General features: G+C 37.7%; 1 protein-coding gene across 8 annotated transcripts in view; it reads right to left on the reverse strand.

Annotated features, from left to right (window-relative positions):
- Positions 1–28: 28 nt before the first annotated feature.
- RBMS1 (RNA binding motif single stranded interacting protein 1) overlaps positions 29–23,264 on the reverse strand; it is a 213,955-nt gene continuing 190,719 nt past the window's right edge. For 5 of the 8 annotated variants that reach the window (XM_017547706.2, XM_017547698.2, XM_037745544.1 and 2 more), the window contains 9 exons: positions 11,463–11,578; positions 10,096–10,145; positions 9,876–9,969; positions 7,363–7,410; positions 6,415–6,465; positions 3,626–3,736; positions 2,382–2,462; positions 1,092–1,176; positions 29–260 (listed from right to left, as the gene is read on the reverse strand). In XM_017547706.2, the coding sequence (XP_017403195.1) occupies positions 1,099–1,176; positions 2,382–2,462; positions 3,626–3,736; positions 6,415–6,465; positions 7,363–7,410; positions 9,876–9,969; positions 10,096–10,145; positions 11,463–11,578 (629 nt within the window). In that variant the 3' untranslated portion in view covers positions 29–260; positions 1,092–1,098. The remainder of the gene's footprint in view (positions 261–1,091; positions 1,177–2,381; positions 2,463–3,625; positions 3,737–6,414; positions 6,466–7,362; positions 7,411–9,875; positions 9,970–10,095; positions 10,146–11,462; positions 11,579–23,264) is intronic. The other 3 variants (XM_017547719.2, XM_017547737.2, XM_017547726.2) reach the window with 3 other exon arrangements.

Raw genomic sequence — 23,264 nt, forward strand, 5'->3', positions numbered from 1 at the left:
AATCTTTTGTTTTTGTTTTTTGTTTTTGTTTTTTTACTAAAATAAACCTGTTCAGGGGAACAGCTACTAGATGAATTTAAGGGTTTTATGCACCTTATAGAACTTATAGCAAAAATAGTTTTAGTTGATTTCATTATAAATAACGTTTTCAAGAACCTGTGCAAAACTGTCAATAATTTCCTAAAGCACAATTGATCAGAAAAATCCATGATTGTTCAGCCTTCACACCCTTCTTCATGTAAGAACACCTTTCTGTACATCTGGAAGAGAAAAATAAAAGACAAATGCTTTTATAGATTTGGTATGATATACTACACAGATCTGTAATCTGTTTCTTGTTTTAAAGAGATATGTGTTTGAAAAAGGCTATGCTCATCACTTGTGGTAGACTGATAAATGCAAACTCTAGAATTGATGGTTACTTTTAATGCCTCTCACATCCAGGACTTGCAAGATATCTTCTTCTCTAATTTAGAGCCAAATTCATGTGGGTCTGTAAACAGTGACTTTATGAAGTCAGAAATACCTATGATCATCAGGGCAATCCAGAAACCAGGGTATTCTAAGTTCTTCACAGCTATTTTATGACAGACTGCATTATAAAATGAAAAGTTTTGAAATTCGAGGTTCAAGTGAGAGCTGGAAATATCTTTCAATCTAAGGATATTGACATTTATCTAAATTCATAATCAAGATGTTACTAAACTTGTAATGCCAGATTAAGCAACATCTTATGCTATAGGTCCTCCAGTTTATGATTATTAAAGCAATATAATACAGGATACTTGTATTATAGGACAATTTTGGTAACTGGTGTTCTCTGATGTCACAGATATTAATTTTTTTCTTTTTAGTGGGGAGAGTAATCATACATTTGGCTTTAATATAAAGTGTTCTCTTTGGACAAAATGATTAATTTTAAATTCATAAAATCATTGATTTAAATTTTTCAACTGGATGCCTTGGCCATGATTAAAGCAGCATGATAAAATCTGAGTTAACCCAATCACAAGTTTGATTTAAAAAAAAAAAAACCCTATAGATTGTGCTTGATTTGAGCTCCCCCAGTTGTGGAGACCTTTCCTTCATACCTCACAGTTACTTATTGGGTTGAAAGGTATATGGAGAATGGTCATTAGACGTCTCGACAGCCACCTGCTGTTGACCACTTGCCTCCTACAACAAACAAAGCAGAATGGATGAGACATGTTAGTGAAAAAACCTCAGCTCTGCTACTGAGGCCTGAGTCCAGCAGTGCCTTAAAAACAGTTACTCTTTAAAGTAAGTTTCTTCACATCATGTAGAGCTTTCAAAGTTAATCGTTTCCCTAAGCAGCTGCCATGTCTAGTAGACCCAAAGCACCTCCCATCCAAATGTTTATGACTTTCCTATTCTTATCAAGCCACAGCATATCAAACAAAGCTCTTACCCTCTTATCCCCCGGGGACAGATGTGACTTGTAATTCAGTGTTTTCAAATTTTATAATCTGAAAGATGGTATGCATATGCTGCATATAGTATGAAGCCTCCAATAGGGTCTAGGGCTGTACCTCATAATCAAACGTATGAATAGTTCTACATTGGAAGGCATGAAGCAGCACAGTTACGTGGGATCAAGATTTTGTATCATCTAAGTTCAAGTTGGGTTTTGCCATAGGTCAGGTTTTATGCTGAAGCAGTTACAAAGATAATTTTTATTTCTTTGAGTTTCAGATTGCAGATAAGGAATTGTGAGTTCTGGTAATTGTGGTTGTCAGTAATTGCACAAACAGAAGTAAAATACCACCACCACCACCACCACCAGGCCAGAGTCCTATGATCCTTTTCTGGAATCAGAACCTTTGGGATCTGCCTAGTGCGTAAGATCAGCTGGATTGACATAATTCCTTGAAATTTTAAGGATACTCTGCAGGAAAATGCTAAGCTTTCTCTCTAACCATAATTCAAATGCCAGACTTCTTTCATATCTTCCATAACAAGAACAGTTATCTAGCCATACTAACAGTCTTGTAAAAACAGGTATGGTTTCTTCCTCATCCCTGTAGCAGTTTTGAAACAGCTTCCTCTTTTCCCCTAAGTATCTTAATTACAACTGATTTCTTTTCATCATTATTATCATTGATACGATCAGTTTTTTAAAAAATTTATTTTTTTGTAGAGACGGGATCTTGCTGTGTTGCTCTGGCTGGTCTCTAACTCCTGACCACAAGCAGTCTCCCTCCTCAGCCTTCCAAAGTGTTGGATTACAGATATAAGCCAACACATCTGGCTAAACTCAATTGTTGATGCAAATATTTGATGTCTGGTAGACTTTTCTATTTAATTTACCCATTTCTAAAAGTACTTATAGCCAGAATGGTCACTGGACGGTCTCTACCAACCTCAACAGGGACCGCTGTCGTCTGCATATGTGCATACTGCGGCAAGTAGGCTCCTTGCATAGCTGACGTTGCAGGCATGTACTGGAAAAAAGGAGGAGGTCAGAATGGGCAATGGTAAACCGTGCAAAATGTGGAGAAGTTGGGGGAATTGTGAGATGTATATAAAGTATTTGTAAATCTCAAGGAAGAAATTTAAATGGGCTACCTCGAACCTCAAATATTGCATATAAATATGTCATATGGAAGGCAAACCATTTTCTCCTTTTTGAATCTGTTGAACTAAAAATCCCACACTTCTTTGGATTTACTAACAAAGTAAAGATAAAAAAGTTTATCATGGGTGAAGATAAAAAAGTTTGTCACCCTCAAGAATTCAGTGTCACTAATGTGTGATTTTAGAAGATCTCTCCTCAAAGGATCTCATTTTCTAGCAGCTCCCTAAACTAGTACCTGGTATTGTTTCTACAGGTGGAGCCTGCAGGGGTAAATGACCTATTAGACCTTTAACATGTCACTGCACATTAGGCAGCAGAGCCCTGCTTTTCTGACACCGACAGTCATCCTTTCCCAAAGGCAGGAGAAATTTCTAGTCAATCTCATTGGGTTTGTAGGACCCTGGCTTAGCCTACACGAGAAACTACTGCTGGTTTTGGGTGTATGAGGGGAAAATAGACCACCCTTTGTTCTTTTAAGCCACCAGAGCATACAGGCTAAATTAAAATCCTTTAGCTATCTTACCAGCAAAAATGCTAAGTACCAAACCTGGAAGCTGATTGGGTGCCAGCTCAGCCTCATTACCCAGAGGGGTCTTCTGGACTTTGTTGAAATATTTCAATACTAAGATCATGATTCAACGCTCCCAAACTCCATAAAAGGAGAAATAAGCAAGAAATAATTTCCTGCTTTTGCCACCTTGTATTACCTTCATCTTTTGCTTCATGACGCTGCCACAGGGACAGTGGTACTAGATATAAATGACACTAGTCATAAAAGACTAGATGTGGTCATGTGTAGGTGCTACATTCTTGTTAAGCAGAGATACCCAGAGAATACACTTTCAGTTCATCAATTAATCAAGAAATCACTGAGTATTTGCTTTATGGAAGGTTATGTGGGGGGGGGGGGGAAGACAGGGGCTTAGACATAATCTGTTTTCATAGAGTCTGTCATTTGACAGCGAAGATCCAGGCTGCATTAATTTACCCTCCTCTGTTTACAGAGACATATATTAATTTGCCACCTACTGTTCCAGTGCTGCCTAGCGACAGATGACTCATCTGCTGGGCCAGAGGGCTAATCATCGATGCGGGCTGTAGTGACATGGTGTGCTCCATTGAGGGAGTTAGCACGGCACCCTGGGGAGTTGGAGACAAGAGCAAAATTAGACAAACTGAGGCACAAGTTAAGATCCTGTAATTACTGTTGCAAAGGAAATGCCTTAGTTTGTTGAAGGATGTGAAGTAAAAACAACCTCCCTTAATCTTGCAAATGGCATCATAAACAGTTTCCTAAAAATCTTATAAATTGCTCTTCCTGAGAGTTTTGTAAGAGCATTAGGGGAAATAATATCTTAGCATTCACTTCACAACAATCCCTGTATTAAAGCCGCTGTCCCTCCTCTCCCTCCCTTTCCCTTCACTTTGTATAACTAGAAGCAAGCTAGTCCCCCAGAAGGAGCTATCACAGGAAAACCAAACTGATCATCACTGCCTGCCTAGGCTTACAAAATGCTTTTTTTAAAAAAAACTGGAAAAAAAAAAAAAGGCAGTTGATGTTTTCTCTAGTCACAAAACAATATATTATATTTAATATGATCAGTATAGTATTTTGTTTAACAATGTTCTATCCAGATAGTCGTTTGGCTCAAGATCAGGTTGTTAGGATCGATAGCACATTTCTTCATTCGCTCAGTGTTACTCAGAACTTTAAGTTACATTTTGGTGCCTGGGAGGGAAGGTAATTCAGATATGATTAATAATCTGAGTCCAGGTTCTTTCATTTCATTTGAAAAAATGTTGGTCATTAAAAAGAAGATTAAATATATTTAAGAAAATAGGAGGGAAAACAACAATCACTTCTAACTCAGCCAGTCTAATAGAACCACTGTTAGCTATGTCAGGGCACTACTGCCAGATCGTGGCCTCTGTGTGTTTCTGTACAGGTTCAATCAGAGCATAACAACAATTTCATATCCTGGGTTTTTACTCTTAACTATGTATCTATTCTAAGCACTGACCTAGCTTACTGCAAAACTATCATTATTATCATTTTTTAAATGATTACATTGATTGTATAAACCAAAATTTAATGAATTCTTTATTTTTGGACTTTTGCAATCACCTCAATATCTGAGAATGCAAGTATTCTGACATGCTTTACAAATACTAATGTATGTTTTGGTATCACTGTACCTGGCATCCCTTAAATACAATGTTATTTATTGATAATTAGACAATCTAGGACAGAGTTAGGTATGCGGGCACTTTAATTCTGATTTAAATCAGGCAATTTAAAGCTGGGTGGGGAAAGGTAATGAATCCTCAGACAGCAACCTTCTGCATACATTCCTAATGCCTCCTCAAAGATGTTAAGCTCAGATATGTGGTCTTTTTCTCAAATGTTGCCAAAAAGAAAAAAGATATAGATGTGTGTCAGAGATAATGTTTGTTGTTCACACATTTCGAAAGAAAATTTTTTCTTTTCTTTTTTAACATGCATCATCAAAAAGCATGTGGTAACACGGAAATGACTCAGAAGCCCAGAAGATGGTGAAGGAGTTTCCTGCTCCTTTTTCTCATTCACTGGCACCATCTGTAATAGGAAGTCCTCAGATTCAAAGTAGGTTGATTTCCAAGCATTCCAGAATAGGATAGCATGGACTATCAGGGACATAGATTGCTATGGGCATGTGTGGATCAGTGCATGTATATTAGGTACACATGTACAGGTAAGTGTGGATTTGAAGGTGTGTGTGTGTGTATGTGTATATGTACGTGTACATGTATAAATATATATGTATATGTATATATCACACAAAAGACATATATATATATATATATATATATCAGAGAACTCTTCTATGTTATCACCTAAACATGTTTTATCTGCTTCTTAAATGTCATCTCAGCAATTTCTCATTTGGAACCTGTATTCCTTGAATTGCTATTTCATACACAGGGTCTTACTTTGCAGTATCCACTTCAAAAGGTATCCCAAGACAAATTCCTGTCTGAACATATGGCCAAGAATAGAGTTCTTTTTCTAAGCAACCAAATCTGTTTTTATTTTACACAAATTGTGAACTGTATTGCTTATCAGGATTCCCATTTTGTATCAGCTACTAGAAAGCTTAGAGCCAAATTTGTGATCTTCTCATGTGAGCACACAGGCCATTGTGTTGTACATCCTTAGCCTTTTTGTAACTTTGTTCTCCATACAGATTTTTCAATTTTCCAACCCTTCTTTTAATTCAACAAACTAGATCTTATGTGTCTTTGAAAAACACACAAAATACAATATATAATAAGGTAAAGTATGACTCAATTAAAAAAAAATTTAACATATACAATGCTCACATGACTAAGAAATCACATTTGTTATTTACCAAATAATGTGCTACCATTTTAGTATTTATAATCTCCATAGAAAGACTAAGTAAAACTGATAAAACTCTTCATCTCAGTTTTGAACTTTATATTTGTGTTAAACAGAATGTAAAAAATGAGAGCTGTTTTATCCCAAGTACTATTAAAAATTTAGCCTCTCAATTGAATAATGTCTATAGACTGGTATGAATAAGAAAATGGTGACTGCCTCAAATATGATGTATTTTAAGTTCTTATAGAAAATTCAGTATCTTCTACCAAGTTGTTTTACAAGGATGAGAAGATTTTATAATAAATTTGTACATTCTTGTAGTCTATGTTTAAAATTTCTCAGATCCTATACCACCCTTGGCAAATGGTTTTAACCCTGAGACAACATACATACAGCTTACTTGTAAAACACAAAGTCACTAAGATGAAAAACTTACGGGGTGCTGTAGAATATATGGTTGGGGTTGCATCCAAGAAGGACTTTGCACCTAGAAAGGGGAGGATTTTGAAAGAAATATTGATTTCCATTGTAAAGCTTACCTATTTCTTTAGAACTCTTTTTAATCATGTTAAAAATCTACAGAAAGAAAACAAGGAAACAATGCTATCAATGATTAAAAAGATTAAGGCAGTTAGAATTCTTGGCAAACTGGTCACTCTGAATAGGATGAAATGATTATTTAGCAACAATTTCTATTTGCCCACTCAAGAAGTAATTATTGAGTATCAGGCAACAAAGAGAAAAAGGCAAAAAAGACATGGGCCCCACCCCCCAAGAAATTTACTATCTATGCAAGGGAGATAAACACAGAAACAACTGAGTAGTGAAAAGCATTAACAATCAAGGTACAAACTAGATGCTTTAGAAATACAGATGAATGATGATTAATTCCAGCACATCTTATAAGAAGCTAACCCTTAAAGTATGTGCTTATTTAATACAAATAACCAAATTCAATTTCTCTTTGATACCTTAGGACATTAGTTTTAGAAATCTTGTATGGTGGTCAATGATTTCTAGTTAGTGCAGAAAATAAAAATCTGAAATTCAGATTAAGGAAATTAAACTTCAGTAACTAGATTTTGACATCTACAGTCAAATGGGCATCCACACAGTAGACCCTCTTAATTGAGAAATAAGATATGAGAGTCAGGTTTTGTGGCAGGAAAGAAAGTATGTGTAGTCTGCCACTCAAGAGAAAAACATATCAGCCCATTGCTTGATGACTAGAGCTTTCCAGAGTCGATGTAATTTTATAGTAAATTTAAATTTCTAATTCTTAACAACAAAGCCCTCCTGCATTTTATCCCCTATTGTTAACTTCAGAGGTTCAACAGAGAGGATATGGGGAAGAGTCATGGGGGAAGAATGCATTGTGATTTACCTTGATAGCAGAGCCCCGATACTTGTTTTCTCTGGTTTCCTTTGCCACCTAAGGCAGACCAAAGTTAAGTGCTTCTGCCTTGTTAGCATTTCAGTTATCTGGACTGTAGCCTTTCCCCATTGGGGTATTGGTGGTTTCTTGCAGCTGCCAATTTCTCAAATTCAATTGCATAAGCTTATGGTGGTTTACTGGAGAAAGGCCCACTCCAACATGAGTGCAGGGCCTTCACTGGATAAATGATGGAAAGGCAAACAACTCCCTACAGACCCTAATTTGGGCCAGATGCCCCCATTTTTAAAATATGCTTCAGTGGTCTTAATAATCTAATAGCTTATAGCATTACGGGGTTAGGGAGCTATGACATCTAATCTAATTTTTTTCTTAAGCAGCAAATCAGCTGCTGTCCATTTCTATTCCTCAATTTTCTAATTATAAAATGGGAATAATAATGTTTTGTAAACTCTTCACTATTGGTTCTTAACCTCTTTAGGGTCATGGAGCCCTCTGAAAACCTAATTAGAGAAAAATAAAATTTCCCCCACTTAATTGCACATACACAAGCAACATTTTGCAAACAGGAGTTACATATCACTTAAAGCTCATCCACTAATCCTTCTAGGTCCCTAAAGTTATGGGGTTAAAAATCAGTCTTAGAGGCTATGGCACTGAGTGTCAGGCAATGCAGTGATATTCTGTAAGTATCTCAGAAAAATACAGAATTCCCAGGAGAGGAAATAAAGCCTTTGAAATAATATGTTGTTTCCAGTTAGCTATATCAAATTTTTACTGATACTGATCTCCTAATTTTTATTATACAAAATGATTCTGTGGCCAAAATACACACTGGTTTTATATTAAAGAGGGAAAAAGAGGTGTTGAAGCAATGTGTTAATAGCTGTAATATCTATAGCAACATAAATTCAAATTAATATTTACAATCTTTCATTTGCCTGAGAATAACTTACCCTTGCCCCTATTTTTAGTAAGATATAAATGACAGAGGTTTCCAAGTTCGGACAGTTAAGAAAGACTACCTTTTCATACCAGACACAGGAATTATTTATTAGGGAAGTACACTAGAGCAGATCTCACTATACAGGCAAGGAAAGGGTAGGAATCTTAAATCCAAAACAACTAAAGAGAGATTAAATTAGTAGATACTATGCCCAGCAGAATGAAGCACCAGAAAAAGTAACATAAGAACCCAGAGAGAATAAAGAAAAGAAACTGAGTGACATCTCAGGGAAGGGAGGCTCTAAGAGCCTAGAGGCCTAGGAGACTGTGAATGATCCTGTCAACCTTGAGTCTTAGTATATCTAATCATTTCTGTTATTCAAAGCCATTTTTATGTTTTTAGGCAGAATTAGTTTTATGGTATTACTTATTTTGGCCAATTCATTATTTAAAAGTATAACTAACATACTCATTATCAACTACCTAATCCTGCGTATTAATGATGATCAGAACAGTCATAGCTAACGTTAACTGAGTACTAATGATATGCCAGGTCCTCGGCTGGGCTCTTTTCACAGTCAGTCTCATTTGGCTTTTATAATTCTCTCAAGCCTATGAGATAAACACTATTATTATCCCCATTTTAAAGATGAGGAAACTGAGGCTTATAATGTTAAAATAACACAACTATTAGATTACATATTGTAGTCCCCTAACCCCAGAAATTAGGACTACAACATCTAATTCAATTGTTTTAAAATCAAGAATACAACAAAAATTTAGTCACACAGGATCCCGACAGTCAACGAAAGGGAACTCTGCTCCCACATGTCTTGCAATTGAACTCCATTATGAGACTCCTATCTGGGCCCAGGCAGCAACCCTGTTAGAGGTTCTCTGACACAGGAGGAGAAATGCATGTACACCACTGGGTCCATGGCAGACAGGAGCCTACCTTTGCATTAAAATCAAATCAGTATAATAACAAGTAAGCTTCATGAGTTTTTGTTTGCAAGTTGGGAATTTAAGGTAAAGCCTCCTTACACAAAAACCTAAACAGGAAGTCACGTCCTTTTTGCTTTTATATTTTTGCCTTAAATGTCAGCTGCATTGCACGCTTAATGTTACTTACTAGAGACACATCTTTGTTTATTTCTTTTATCGGTTCTTGCCGATGAATAGACAAAAGCAAGGGTACGCACCTACTCTGTATTATATCTAATGGCAATTATCTTAAGTCTCAATTTTTGGAACACATGGTGTCCAAAAGCAGGGCCCTTTGGTGAAGGAAGTGTTTGGGTTCACTCCAATGCCAAAATGCCATGATTCCAAGGACTGACCACTGACAACCATCTTCCTTTGCTTTACATTCTCCTATACATAAAAGTAAATCACTCTGCCAAATACAAAGCAGCTCATACTAAATTGGGTATCCAAGCTGCATAATATTTGACTCAAATTTCATTATAAATGCTTAAAATTTTAAGACACATAAAAGTGTAGCAGAGATTCATGGTCCGCAAGTGGTTATACTGCTGACGAATCCTACGGGTACAAACCTGGTAGGCAGATACAGGAGATGCAATATAGGGTGTAATAGAAGTTTGAGTGATCATTCGGTTTGTAGCAATACTGTATGGTGAAGGATAAAATCTAGAACAAACACAAAAGCCTTTATTAAGTAATCCTTTAAATAGAATAATTCATGGAATAAATGTCTGATATTTTCCACCTTCACATTTTCCCTCAAGCCATTATGCATTTATCTTAATGACATACCCGTTCTGTAGAGCAGCTGTAGTTGGGTCATAAGTAAGTGTCATTCCAGCCTATGGGAGAGAGAAAGAAATATAAACATTCATCTAGAAAGGCATGATTTAAAAATTATATTTCTAGCCAGGTGTGGTGGTGTGCACCTGTAGTCCCAGCTGCTGGGGAGGCTGAGGTGAGAGGATCCCTTGAAGCCCAGGAGTTTAAGGCTGCAGTTAGCTATGATTAAATCACTGCACTCTAACCTGGGCAACAGAAAGAGACCCTTGTCTCTTTAAAAAAATGTTGGGGGAGGGGTGCAGATTTGTTCTTAAGAAGGATTTAATAAAACTGGGAGTTTATGTTAGTCAAAATAAGTGTAAATATGAGAATTAATCTCTAGACTTGCCCTGACCCATGTGATAGTCATAAGCCACGTCCAACTATTTAAATCTACATGAAAAATCAATCTCTCTAGCATACTAGCTACGTTTCAAGTGCTCAGAGAGTCACTTGTGGCTGGCAGCTGTCACTGGACAGTGTAGATTCTAGAACATTTTCCCTAGACATTCTTGGATTAATATTATTGTTTTTAAAATAATAATTCATGGAAAGTCAATACAGGGAAATGGAGGTCCAACATTTTATTAGGTAATTGAGGGTTTCCAAAAAAAAAAAAAAAAAAAAAAAAAAAAAAAAATATTCAAAAGAGAGGTTAAAAAAACCCAACTCAATGATAAATACACTATTTATAAATAAATAATTATAGTAGTTCATCTTCTGCAGCCTGGGATTTGGCCTCAGTCCAGCTCCCATCACACTCCTTTGCCTTAAATGGTTCCAGCAATTCTCTTGCCTCAGCTTCCCAGGTAGCTGGGATTACAGGCATGAGCCATGATGCAGGGCAGATTTTTGTATTTTTAATAGAGATGCAGTTTCACCACGTTGGCCAGTTGGTCTCGAACTCCTGACCTCAGGTGATCTGCTCATCTCAGCCTCCAAAAGTGCTAGGATTACAGGCATGAGCCACTGTGCCCAGCCTACAGAGACCCTGTTTCTGAAAAAAAACAAAAAAAAAAACAAAAACAAACCCAAAACACTCGTGTTTTTCTTATGGCAATTTAGAATGCTCTTTTACTTCATGTGTAGCTAGCTGGTAAACACAGCTGTTTCCACCACCTATCTGTCCATCTGGAGAACGGCTCTGTTATCCCCATGTATAATGAGAAGAATTTTAATTTGACATCACTTGAATTATAATGTACCAACAGGAAGATTTAATCCTGGCACCCATTTCAGAAATGTGGTAGCCAAGATAAGATGCCTTTTATGTTACTTTTCATGTGAGCATTCAAGATCACACACGCCCCCTACTAAAGTTTCAAGAAAGGACTTACAAGTCTCACCTCTCCTTCTCTATGCCATGGTCTTCCATTAGGGATGTATTTGTTTGGGTTCTGTCTCTTTTTCTGTCCTCCATCCGCGAACTTACACAATAAAGGTTCTGTGGGGGCTAAGTAAACAGAGAAAAATAAAATGAAACCACAATTATATGTGGATGTGGATGGCAAAATGTATTTAAAAAATAGGAATAGTGTTCATATTATAAGAAAATTCAGACAACACTTTTAGGCAAAAGTAGTTTACTCAGACCCTTGTAAAATTATCCAATGGTAAAAAACAGTGCAGAAAAAAGTACTAGTTATTACTTCTGAACCAGAGTGTAATCAAAACATTTAAAGAATTAATCTGAGGAAGCAAAGGATCTTTCAATTCACTTTCATGCTTAAGAGCAGACACATTTCTTTTTGTTTTGGGCCCTCTTCAATTCTACTTCTGGACTGACACCAAAATAATCTTCAAATGTAAATAGGATTGTGCCATCCTCCCCTTTCCCAACTTATAATGGTCTCACAGCTTCCCACTATAACTCCTAAGAGAGACATTCAGTTCCCCCAGTAGAAAACAAGCTGCCCCTACACGGCTCACACCATAGTTTTATTCACAGCATTTGTAACAACTGGTGAGTACGGTTACTTGTTTGGTGTCTGTTTCCCCTTCTAGACTATAAGCCCTGGGGGGAGGTAACGTTGCCTGTTTTGTCCATCACTGTATCCCCACTGCCTAAGTGTCTGGACTTTGTAGTTGCTTATTACATCTTGGTTGCATCAACAAATGAATAGAAATAGGCCTCATTTGTTTATTTTTGGGATACATCAGTGAAGATGGCTGTTAGGAGAAAGCTAAAAATATTTGTCCACCCTATTTAAAGGTTTTTCTGTGCCTTTACTCAATTCCATTGGATACTGTTTTACTATATATCTATGTTTCACTATATATAGATGTGTATATATTACTATATTACTGTATGTATAGTAATACTTTTAGTATTATATATTATAATACATATTACTATACATATAACACATATTACTATACATTATATAATATGTAACATTACATATACAGTACTGTATAGTAAATCATTACTATACAGTACTGTATATGTAATGTTACATATTATATAATGTATAGTAATATATACACTATATTACTATATATGGTACTACACATTATATACACTATTACTATACATAGTAATGTATAGTATTATACATAGTAATATAATCTTATACATAGTAATATAATATATAACTATATATTATATATGTAGATATACAGTATATATATAGTAATATATAAGTATATATTACTGTACTACATATTATACGCTATATAATATACTTATCTACTATAGATCTATATATTTTTTAACTCTAATGAATACATATCCTTTAAAATAGCATCTACATCTTCTGCTTTTCTGTGAGGCAAACACAGAAGGCTGCAGTGAGCTATGACCACACCATGTGACCACACATCTGCTTTTCTGTGAGGCAAACACAAAAGCAGAAGATGTAGAGGCTATTCTAAAGGATATATACTCATTAGAGTTAAAAAAAAAAAAAAAAAAAAACTCTACAAACAGCACAATAGCACACCAGTGACTTTTCCTTTTCATTGCTTTCCTGCAATGGAAATAGCAGTGTATTCCCAAAAGTTGTGGATTTTTCCATTTCTAGATAATGTAATAAAGGCAATCACACCTTCCTGTCTGGTTCCCACATTCTGTCCTTTGTCTACTATAGAACCATGATTACTACTTTCAAGTTCTGTTTCAAAGTTAAATAACCATGTAGAGAAAAATATTACTTGTGGAAAATTTACTCCTTTCTCCTGTGCCTCTCATTATCCTAATTCATCTCTTATTTTATTTCACGATTACCCACCCACTAATGACAGGGTGGAAGCAGTAGTGTCTCTCAACACTTCTCTGCCAAAAAACAAAACAAAACAAAACAAAAAGCCCAACTGAAACTCCTCTTGGGTGAGCTGTCTGGGCTGCTGCCTGGCACTCCTTTCTTCTTTCCCTGGTACGAACCACTCCGGAGGGATGGGTTGGAATGCCAACTCACTTCTGAATGACAACTGGACTATGGGTATGAGGAGTTAGGAACAAAAATGTTAGGTGTCTGGTGAGAATATCAGCAAGCCTTGGCCCAATCATTCACAGAGGCCCTTTCTCTATCTTCTGACTCCATCCCTGCCCCCTTTCCTGAACAAGGAACTTCCATTTAAGGCAAAGGGGTATGATGGGAGCTGGACTGAGGCCAAATCCCAGACTGCAGATGAACTACACTATTCATCTTTTCAAAAAAAAAAGGCTCTGACTTTGGAAATTTCTACCTTCACCAGCAATCACAGAAGGTAAATAAATAGATGCTATGAGGCAAGAGAGCTTCCTAATCACTGATTATACTTTTAACTCTACAATCAGACTCTTAAGAGATAGATGGAAACTAGGGCTGAAAATGCAGAGCAGCCAAGAAGGAGAGTGGGAATGGTAAACCGTTAAGACTTACTTTATACCTGGAATAAATTACCAGTCATCCTTGCCTTTGCAGGCAACAACAACAACAAAAAATGCTGCTTACAATTCCAGTACTGAGACTCCCCTTGATCTCCTGGGTCAATGTGTAAGCAGATGCATGTGTATGTCTAGAAGGGGCTGTGTTGCTTGGGGGATGCCTCACCTTGATATCTATGGCCAAATCAAGAATTCAGATGGAGAGAAGCAAGATCCCACTCTTCACAGATCTAGAGAGGTTTATCCACTGACATTTGAGGTTTTAAGATGCTTACTCCACATAATCTCATAGAGAAAGAGAGAAGATAATAAATTCTGTGGTGCTGGCAAATAGTGGGTCTTCTCTAAAAGAGATGCTTTTATCTAGATGGTTTATGAAAACTAAGTCCTAGACTGAATTTTTTTTTTATTAAGATGTTACTTGGCTCAGCAAGTGATGCCAACTGGCTATTTTCTTCCATTAGCATAATTTCTTTCAGAGACAGTAAATGATCAGGTTGGACTCATTCTAGAAGTTCAGCTCAGGCCACCCCAACAGGCAGGTGTGAATGAAAGCAGGTAAGCAGCCAGACCCTGGTGCCTGCCTAAGCTGAACATGTGCTGAATGACCAAGTGTCCCTATCTGTGTATAAGGTGCTTCTAACACATGTTTCTTCATCTAGACTCTGGCCTGTCATAGAAAAAGAAATCTCAGGTGACAATAAAGCCTGCTAAAAATGTGTAATGATGAGGTAAACATCAAGGGAGTGATGGCATGTTTGCAAATAGATCATTTAAAATGAAACAAATAAAAGAGGATGTAGCTGAATCTTTCAAAAAATGAATTACATTTACTACATGATTCTACACTGTCATTAAGCTATTTTTTCCCCCTCTAAAAGCAAAAAGGGAAGTAGTTACAATAGTTTGTATACTGGCATGCATCCCGTATCTTAGGAAAACAAGCTTTTTAAGAATTATAACCAGTAAAAGTGACACATTTCTGAGATAGCTGCTGGCTGCTTGTTTCGGGGAAATCGGAGTACCCCAATATTCCATGTGGAGCAATATAAAATTCGAACAGCTTCTTTCCCCTTTAAAATTCTCTTTGGTCTATTTAACCATCAAAAATTTAACTTAATGTCTACTAATGTGCCAAGTACAAAAGAGCTGGGGACACAGTGGTGGATAAAACAGGGTCCTTGTGTCCTTGGGGCTTGCAGTTCAATGCAGAAGAGAGTGTACCTAATCTCATGAAAATCCATTTAGTCATTTATGGAATAAACCATTGTCTTTAGAGGGATTTGTTTTCAATAAAAATGCTACCCAGAAGCAAAATACTTTTGATGCAGAAACATCTGTAGTTCTTTGACAATTGCTGTTCCATTTACTTGAATGACATTATTAGAAACAGCTTTTCCCTGTAAGTTCTTAATGTTTTATTCATTAAAAATGTTGTCCATCTGCCCCAGGAAAGCAAATTACATGAAGATTTAAGAATTTTTTTGGTATTTTAGGTGGCAAAAGGGCCTGATTTACTCTAATTGATATATGGTCTTACCATGATGTTCAGTGAGGGTTAGATGATCTCAGTTAGATTTTTAGGTAAGAAAAACAAACAAAACACACAGATGTCATGACCCATTTATTTTTAAGTGTGTGTGAGCTAGTTACAAAATGAGAGATCCTCATTTAGCCAGCATCTCCTGTGGCTTCTACCAAACCAGTGGTAGTCCCTGGTTTGCCTTTTGGAGCCAAATACACAGGTTCCAGGTTGAAGAACTGGGAGATCCTATGTGATGGTAGCTTGTTCTATAGAGTGGACCTTTTAGCTGAACTCCAATTGTTTTTTTTTACAAGGTAGAGATACTGGAAGACTGGCAAGCAGAAAAGGAAGTGCCATAAATACTAGTCATATGACTCTGAGTGATAGGTAAGTTTGGGCAAATTAACATAAAAAATTAATATGTAACTGTCAAACTTCTATATGTATGGTTAATTTTCCAGATTAGCAACTTTTTGCCTTGTTCTACAAAGCAATGATTACAAAGCATTCTGACAAATCATTTGTGATTTAAGATGTATTCCTGTATGAAAGTACTATAAAAATTATATAACCTACCCTTAAATCAACTGATTTTGCCAAGTATGCAGAGTATTCTAGGCTAGATTTCCCTTTAATTAGTTAGTCGTGATCTTTTGGGTTTGTAAAGGGATTCTCATTCTCATCACCCAAGACTAAAGAGTTATTTTCCTGTTCATCAGAACCAACGGGAACATGCATCTCCAACAGCTTGACAACTGCAGTGTTACCTTGAGCATTTGCTGAAGGCCACAGGCAACACTGCAAGTGCAAACACTGATCTAATATTTTCTGGCATCTCTTAAGAGCCATCTAAGGTAATCATGTTACTGGATTCTCCAATGTGCTCTCAACAGAGATTTGACAGTGGGATGATCTCTTATACAAGCCTGATTTTGTGGTACTAACAGTCTCTCCCAAGAGACTGTGAACTCCATGGGTAAGGCTCAGGTTGGCTGACTTGCTGCCCATCTCTACCAAGTATTTTCTGAACCGATCTTCTGAAACTTAACTCTACAATGATTTGTGCTCCAATATCTTTCCTTGATAATCGTACTAAAAAATCACTTCTAGAATGCCTGCTTTGCGTAAGCATTGTAGCTCATGATGAGATCTGCAAGTCCTCCTCACCTATCCAACAGCTTGGAGGACTGGAGCTATCTAAAGTTTGTAACAGAACGGATCTTTTCCTCAGTGTGTTCTAAGAAAGATCTTCTCCATGCTTTTCCCTATCAGATGCTGACAGCAGTTAACAGCTGGAGAAACTGTCACTTCCAAACTTTCATCTTTCTAGTTATGCTGTATTTTATCCTAATCAACGCACTGTAAAACGTAAACTGCACTTGATAGAAGATTCTCCATCCATTGTGGAAAACTAGTCCACTCAGCAACTGTAATTAGCTTTCTTTCTGATAATGTTGGCTACTGTCAACATTCCTCAATTCACAAAAAGCAAGGAAATAGATGCTGCTTTTAAAACATTTCAATAAGGATCCAATAAATATTATCTGGTTTTTTTTTTGAGCACAATATCATTTCCTGTGTGAGCCCTCCCCTTTTCTAACTAAATTCTATTGACCTACTCAACCAGTAGGCAGAGCTACAGCTTCTCTCTGTGGATGTTCTTCCTCCATTGGCTGTTTTGGGTTCTCCTCCTCTCCTGTGCCTTAGGCGCTGTTTCTATCTTCTACCAAGTTTGAGGAGAGAGTAACATTTGTAATATCATCATGTTACAATCATGTAACCTGATTATCTATAGTCATGCTTTGCTCCTGATGGCTTTGAATTTTCTTCTTACTGGAATTTTCCCTTGCCTCACTGCCCAACCCATCAACGAAGAGTTGTGTATCGGTAAAACAATGATTTGACAATATTAAAGTCATGTTAAATACAAAACAAAAACTCCATACCTCCCATGACTCCAACAAACATATTTTAATTTTCTGTATTTACTACTTTTCTAAGTCTATGTAGATCCATTTATTTTTCACATTTGCAACGATAGGTCCTTTTCTTCTACCATTTATGTTGTGGATCCTTCCCACCTTGTTTAATGGTAACAGAGCATTTTATTTGTATAGATTCTTTATTATTTTAACTAACACTGCAGGAACATCTGTGTGTGTATCTTAATCTTTTTAATACCAGTGCCAACTGCTGTCGTGGTGGGTGTACCGTCTGGTGGTATACTAACCAGTATTCTAACTGGCTCATAATTAGTCTCCATGGGTTTAAAATTCTGCTTTGGTATTTACTAGCTAGTAACTCTAGGGAAGTTATTCAATGTCTCTCTCTCATAATCTGTGAAATGGGGATGATCATAGTGCCCACTTCAAAAGATTGTTAAGTTAACTTAACACATGCTTAGAGCAGCCAGTGTTCTTATTCCTGCAGCAATAGAGGAGGCTCAGATTTTTGAATTACAGCTCTTCTTCTTGTTTTTGAATTGAGAAAAATTCTCAGGAAACGGACACTTCTACTTTAGAAGTTCTAACTACTTTTAGGGACTGGCCTGTTATCCATGGGATTTGATTCTGAGATATTTAAGGAGCTGGCTACAGTTGCTGCCTTGGCTTCTCACAGAATAAAGAAATGTTGAAGTTATGGTTAAAGAAGAAGTTACTGGTGAATGCCTTTTAGAAAACTGTTACACAGTAACACCTACATCTTTTACCCAAGAGCCTTGTGCTTTAATAAAATCTTACTCCACTATTTACTCCTCACTGGCAGAACCTGAGAGTGAACGGGTGTAAAACGTTGATCTGTGAGGCTGGCTATAGGCTGGGTGTGATTGATGGTGATAATTGTTGGAAAGCAGCCTCACCATAAGCTTGGCGTGGCACTCAAAGCATCTGGGGCTAGAGCACTGGCACATCTCCAGTTGTGGGCCCTTGCCACTTTTTAAAAACTAGTCTCCTCCTCCTCAGTAGGAATGATTCTGAGTTCTGGATCTGCAAGACTGCTCTCGCCCCCCTGGTCAGCCAGGCCTGTTCCAGCACTTTTGCTGTCACGACAACAATTCCTTTTAAGAGTATAGCCCTTGAAAGGTACAGCTCATGATGCTGTGTGAGTTCAGATCCATTCTGTTGTACATACTGGGTGAGGGAAATACGACTGCATGTCCTGAAGGTACCAGGGACATTGCACATGTCTTCAAGTATTTCTTTTGCCCCACAGCTACCAAAATTTTCTGTTTTTACGGGGTAACAATGCTTAAGAGAAATATTAAGGGAACAAAATGGGCAATAAAAATCTTTGAAAAATCTCCAGGCCTTTTACTAGAGTCATACTTTTCCTTCTAAACATTATCTTTTCTGCTACCTGGCATAGGACAAGGCCCTAATAATATCACTATACACAGAGAGTTATGAAATGTGAGCAGGAGTGGTTTTCAAGCCCCGCTGGACACATAACCAATTGGAAAAGTCAGAGTAACACAGAAAGCAGATGTAAAACAAGCTCAAGTCTTTGGAGGGAGTCTGCCAGCAGACACATATGCACTTCATTGGGGCTTCTCTGTGAGAAGATGAAGCTGTGAGCGATGTGGCAGAATGATAACAGCACAACACTGTGAATCTAACAGGCACTCCCTGCCTTTAGCACACAGGGACTTACTCACACTCCATTAATGTCATGGAGAGATTCAGAAAGAGAGATGGGAAATCATATTGTGTCCTGCAGCACCGAACACACTGTTAGCCTTTGTCTTTGAGAGGTGGTGCTGGCAGCGGTGGCGGCGGAGGCATTTGTCCAGAGAGCCAGGGCGCCAGAGCTGTTCTCAGCTCTAGGATAGTTCCAGCTCACATGCCATACGTATTAGTCTTCTCAAAGACTGCACTGTCTTCCAGGAAGGTCCTAGAGGAGCATTTTTAGACAAACCACTGAATCATGATCATGTGTTTCAGTGTTTTTGCCTGAAGCATGTCTCCTAACTTGGACACTGGTTCTAGATAACTAAGGCTTCCCATCTCTTGTTTCTAATGTTCATTATGTGGAAAACTGCCATTACAGTATTTCTGCACAATGGAATTTTTATCCAGCAAATAGTAAGTGCTTGTTGAAAACCTCTAAGGAATTCACCTAGACGATTTCACGAAGAAGCCATGGGTTCTTTTATCCTGGCTGGAGACCTCCCAGGTAAATCTGACTTACTATCAACCAGCCACCTCCAATATTTCAGAAAAAAATGCAGGATTCGGTGAGGAAAGATAGAAGGAAGGCCGCATAAACAATTCATCCCCTACCCAACAAACTACAATATACATTTAAAGAAACATCTGCTATAAGAAAAGATAAAGCCTCTTTTAAAATATGGTGATATCAGACACGAAAGCACAAGATTTTAAAAGAGCATTTCAGAAAGCAGACCGCACTAGAAGTGGTGATGTGGTACATTAGATTTTTACAGAACTATAAATATGTGCTATATTATGTGCCATGCCCTATGCCAGAGTGGGACATGGCTGGCACAGGGGACTAGCCATGCCACCTGGGTATGGAAAGAATATGCTGGCAGGAGGGCAGGCGGTGTAGAAGTGACAGCTCATGTGCATAGCTGACTTCCTCCTGCTTAGCCATCTAGAGACTTCCTTAAGAATGTCACAGCTAAGATGAGTTCATTGTTCAGTCTGTTCATTTTCAGAAACCATCTTTCGGGAATTGTATCTAATGTGGGTTTCTTTTCTGTACTTGGCTCCAATGTCATGGGCAAGCTGCCAGCCACACAAGAATCCAAGTACTCTGACAGGAACCATCCCAGATAATTCTGCTTATGCCAGCTAAACAACTTGCATCATTAAATAAACTGTCTTCTGACTGTATTTATGAAATGTTATGTCTGCCTAGCAATGAGACTACATTATTCAAACATTCAAGTGGAGGCTCATTCGACTGACCCCTGCCTGACAATATTTTTGTTTTTCATCTGGTTCTCTAATAATAATCACATGTACTCCACAGAGAAACCGATGCTATGGAGAAGCCACTTAGGGGGTATAAGGAAAGAACAGTATCTAATACACAAATTGGTATTCAAAAGAATTCTGAAGTCACCATGTATACAAATAAAGAAAATAATAAGTCCACAAAAGTTGAAAACTCTTTCACATGCTTTGTGGGTTTTCAGGTCTGCTGGGGACTTGTTTTTGGGAAAAGCTGAATTCACTGTGACAGTGTGCTTCCAAGTCTGGCATTATACATTTAAAACTCATGCCTAAAGGCAATTTAGCCTCCCATGCACAAAGGTGGTACTCAAAAAGGCCCTCAAAATAGCAATGATTCTTGGGAGAAGCTCTGCATGAAAAATGCTCTTAGAAGCCCGTTGTTAACTTCTGATGGTAGGGTGACACAACACACAAGCTCCCTGAGCCCAGCACAAAATTAAAAAGAAAACACAGCTTCTACCTGCAAAGAACATGCAATCTAATTGTCAACCAAGATTTATAAGCTCAAAAGATCATTAGACATTAAACATTAAAAATGACACAAAATTAAGTGCTGCTTCAGCACAAAAAGAACAGCTTGATTGAAAAACTGAACCCCTGCAGTGATGCTCTCAATGTAGAAGGAACTCATCTGTTTCTTGTGCTTCATTTGTAACTTGGCACAACTTGGAAGAAACTACTATCTACTAGCTGTAAACGTGCCGAGGATCCTATGATCATTTACATGTGGTTTGAAAATCTAGGGCTTTCTTTTCCTTCCTTGAATGGATGTGACCAACAGTCTGCAAACCTACTTCAAAGAAAACAGTTAAATGATAAAACCAAGAAGTTCCTTAAGGAAAAAAAGAGACTGTCTAACCTTGATCTGTGACACCCTGAGATCTACTTTACTCAAGGAAATGAAGATCTTTTGTTGTTGTTATTAATTTAGCAAACCAATCCTTCGACATGGAAGATCTCATCTTAGATTGATATACCATCAAAATGAAAGTTTCCTAGATAATTTTCCTTCTCAAACTTTGCTTGTTGCACACAAGAATGAGTTAAGAAAGTGAAGACGTCACATGTAGGTGGATGAGCAGGTTCAAAGGGAGTAATGTGTGGGGCCCTGCTCATGCAAAGGCTGACACAGTAGAAGCAAGAAAACCCCAGCTGGGCACAGGTGCTCAACGCCAGAGGCTGGCAGGGTAGGGTTTACAGAAGGCTCCCACATACAAAATTTCTTTTGTCTTTACTTGGGGAGAAGTTAAAAATATTATTTTCTCTGTCCGTTTTTTTTCAACTCTACTGATGTCGATGGGAAAGCAATACTAACTTAAAAAAAAAAAAAAGGAAGCTCTTTCACCAGATTGAGTTTCTGGGAATAATGTACTTCCAGGTTTTATATTTGATGCTCCAAATTTGTGCATGTAAGCAGTTCAACTTCAGATACAGTCACAAATGTAGTGTGCTCTCAGGTTTTAGCATTACAAGATCAGGTGTAGCCTGTGGAACTGCACATACAAATTAGTTTCTCTATGAAATGAAGCGCAACCGAATACAGAAAATTAAAGTGAATTTCTAATGGTACTCATCAGTCATCTAGCTAAAGATAAAACTGTGGACCTACAGCAGAATAAATACTAAACAGTAGTTATACATGCACAGCCTTGGAGAAACTGCTCACTTCAATGACTTCTGGCTGGAATGAATCTAACTTCAAAACACCTCAATGTTTCCTGGCTGTCTCTCATGTGAAAAACTGGGATAGATATTCTCTATGGCCTCTGTGCTTGCTTTCAAGATTGGGCCTGACCTGTTTTTCATGTTATTTAATAAGGTTCAATTCACTGAATCTATTAACTTCAGTGTATACGTATTTTTGCATAGAAAGAGTGGCAAAAATCTGTGCTTTGGCAAATGGGGCACTCTGTTCTAGTTCTTGTGGATTCTGCGGCAGTTGCTCATTTTAGAGATGTCTCCCCCATTCAGAGATGAGCATGAGTGTCTGCTCTCCCAGCCTGAGTATTTGGGATAAATCTTGTTGATATGGCTAACCCACTTAAGAGTTTCCAACAAACAGGTGGCCAGAGTAGCAATTCAAGGCTCCCTCTCCAGACCTGCACCTGACACTAAGTGAGACCTCAACTTTAACCCTTGGGCATATTTGGGCAGAAGCTGGACAATGGGGCTTTTAGCTTATGTGGATCAAAAGATCAATGAAGCCTTGCTGATCTGGGATAGACTGGGAAGTGGAATTACAGATGTATATGCCAGCTAAGCATACTATGACTAAAATTACAGGGGAGGAAAGATGGAGGAGGGTGTATGTGGCTTTTTTTTCTTTTTCCCTGTTTTAACAATTTTATTACTTCCCCCTCAAAGCAAGGTGATGTGGTTTCTAAATTTTGAAACTTTCTCCCTTCTGGAAGGCAGCATGCTACTGGCTGGCTGCAAATCAGATCAGAAGACATTTCAATTTCTCCCATATGCTAGCTTGTTAAGGACATAGTAGTATCTTGGTGTTATAGTGTAGTAAAATTTATTCAAAACCAATAAATATTTGTTCTTGTATAGTATGGCTTAAATGTTGTGGTGGGCATGAAAATAAAAAACTGAGGATACAGTTTCTGCCTTCAAGGAGCTTCCAGTTTAGTGGGACTGACATATGCAAACACGTTGAATTCCATACTACAGGGAGGTGACCTCGAGGTGATGATTTGCAGACAGAGCATAATCCAATGGGTCAGAGGAGGTCCTTGCAGGGAGGAGGCAAGCTGTGAGCAGA

The sequence above is a fragment of the Cebus imitator genome, unplaced genomic scaffold (genome assembly GCF_001604975.1).
Source record: "Cebus imitator isolate Cc_AM_T3 unplaced genomic scaffold, Cebus_imitator-1.0 Scaffold10, whole genome shotgun sequence".
Lineage (NCBI taxonomy): Eukaryota > Metazoa > Chordata > Mammalia > Primates > Cebidae > Cebus > Cebus imitator.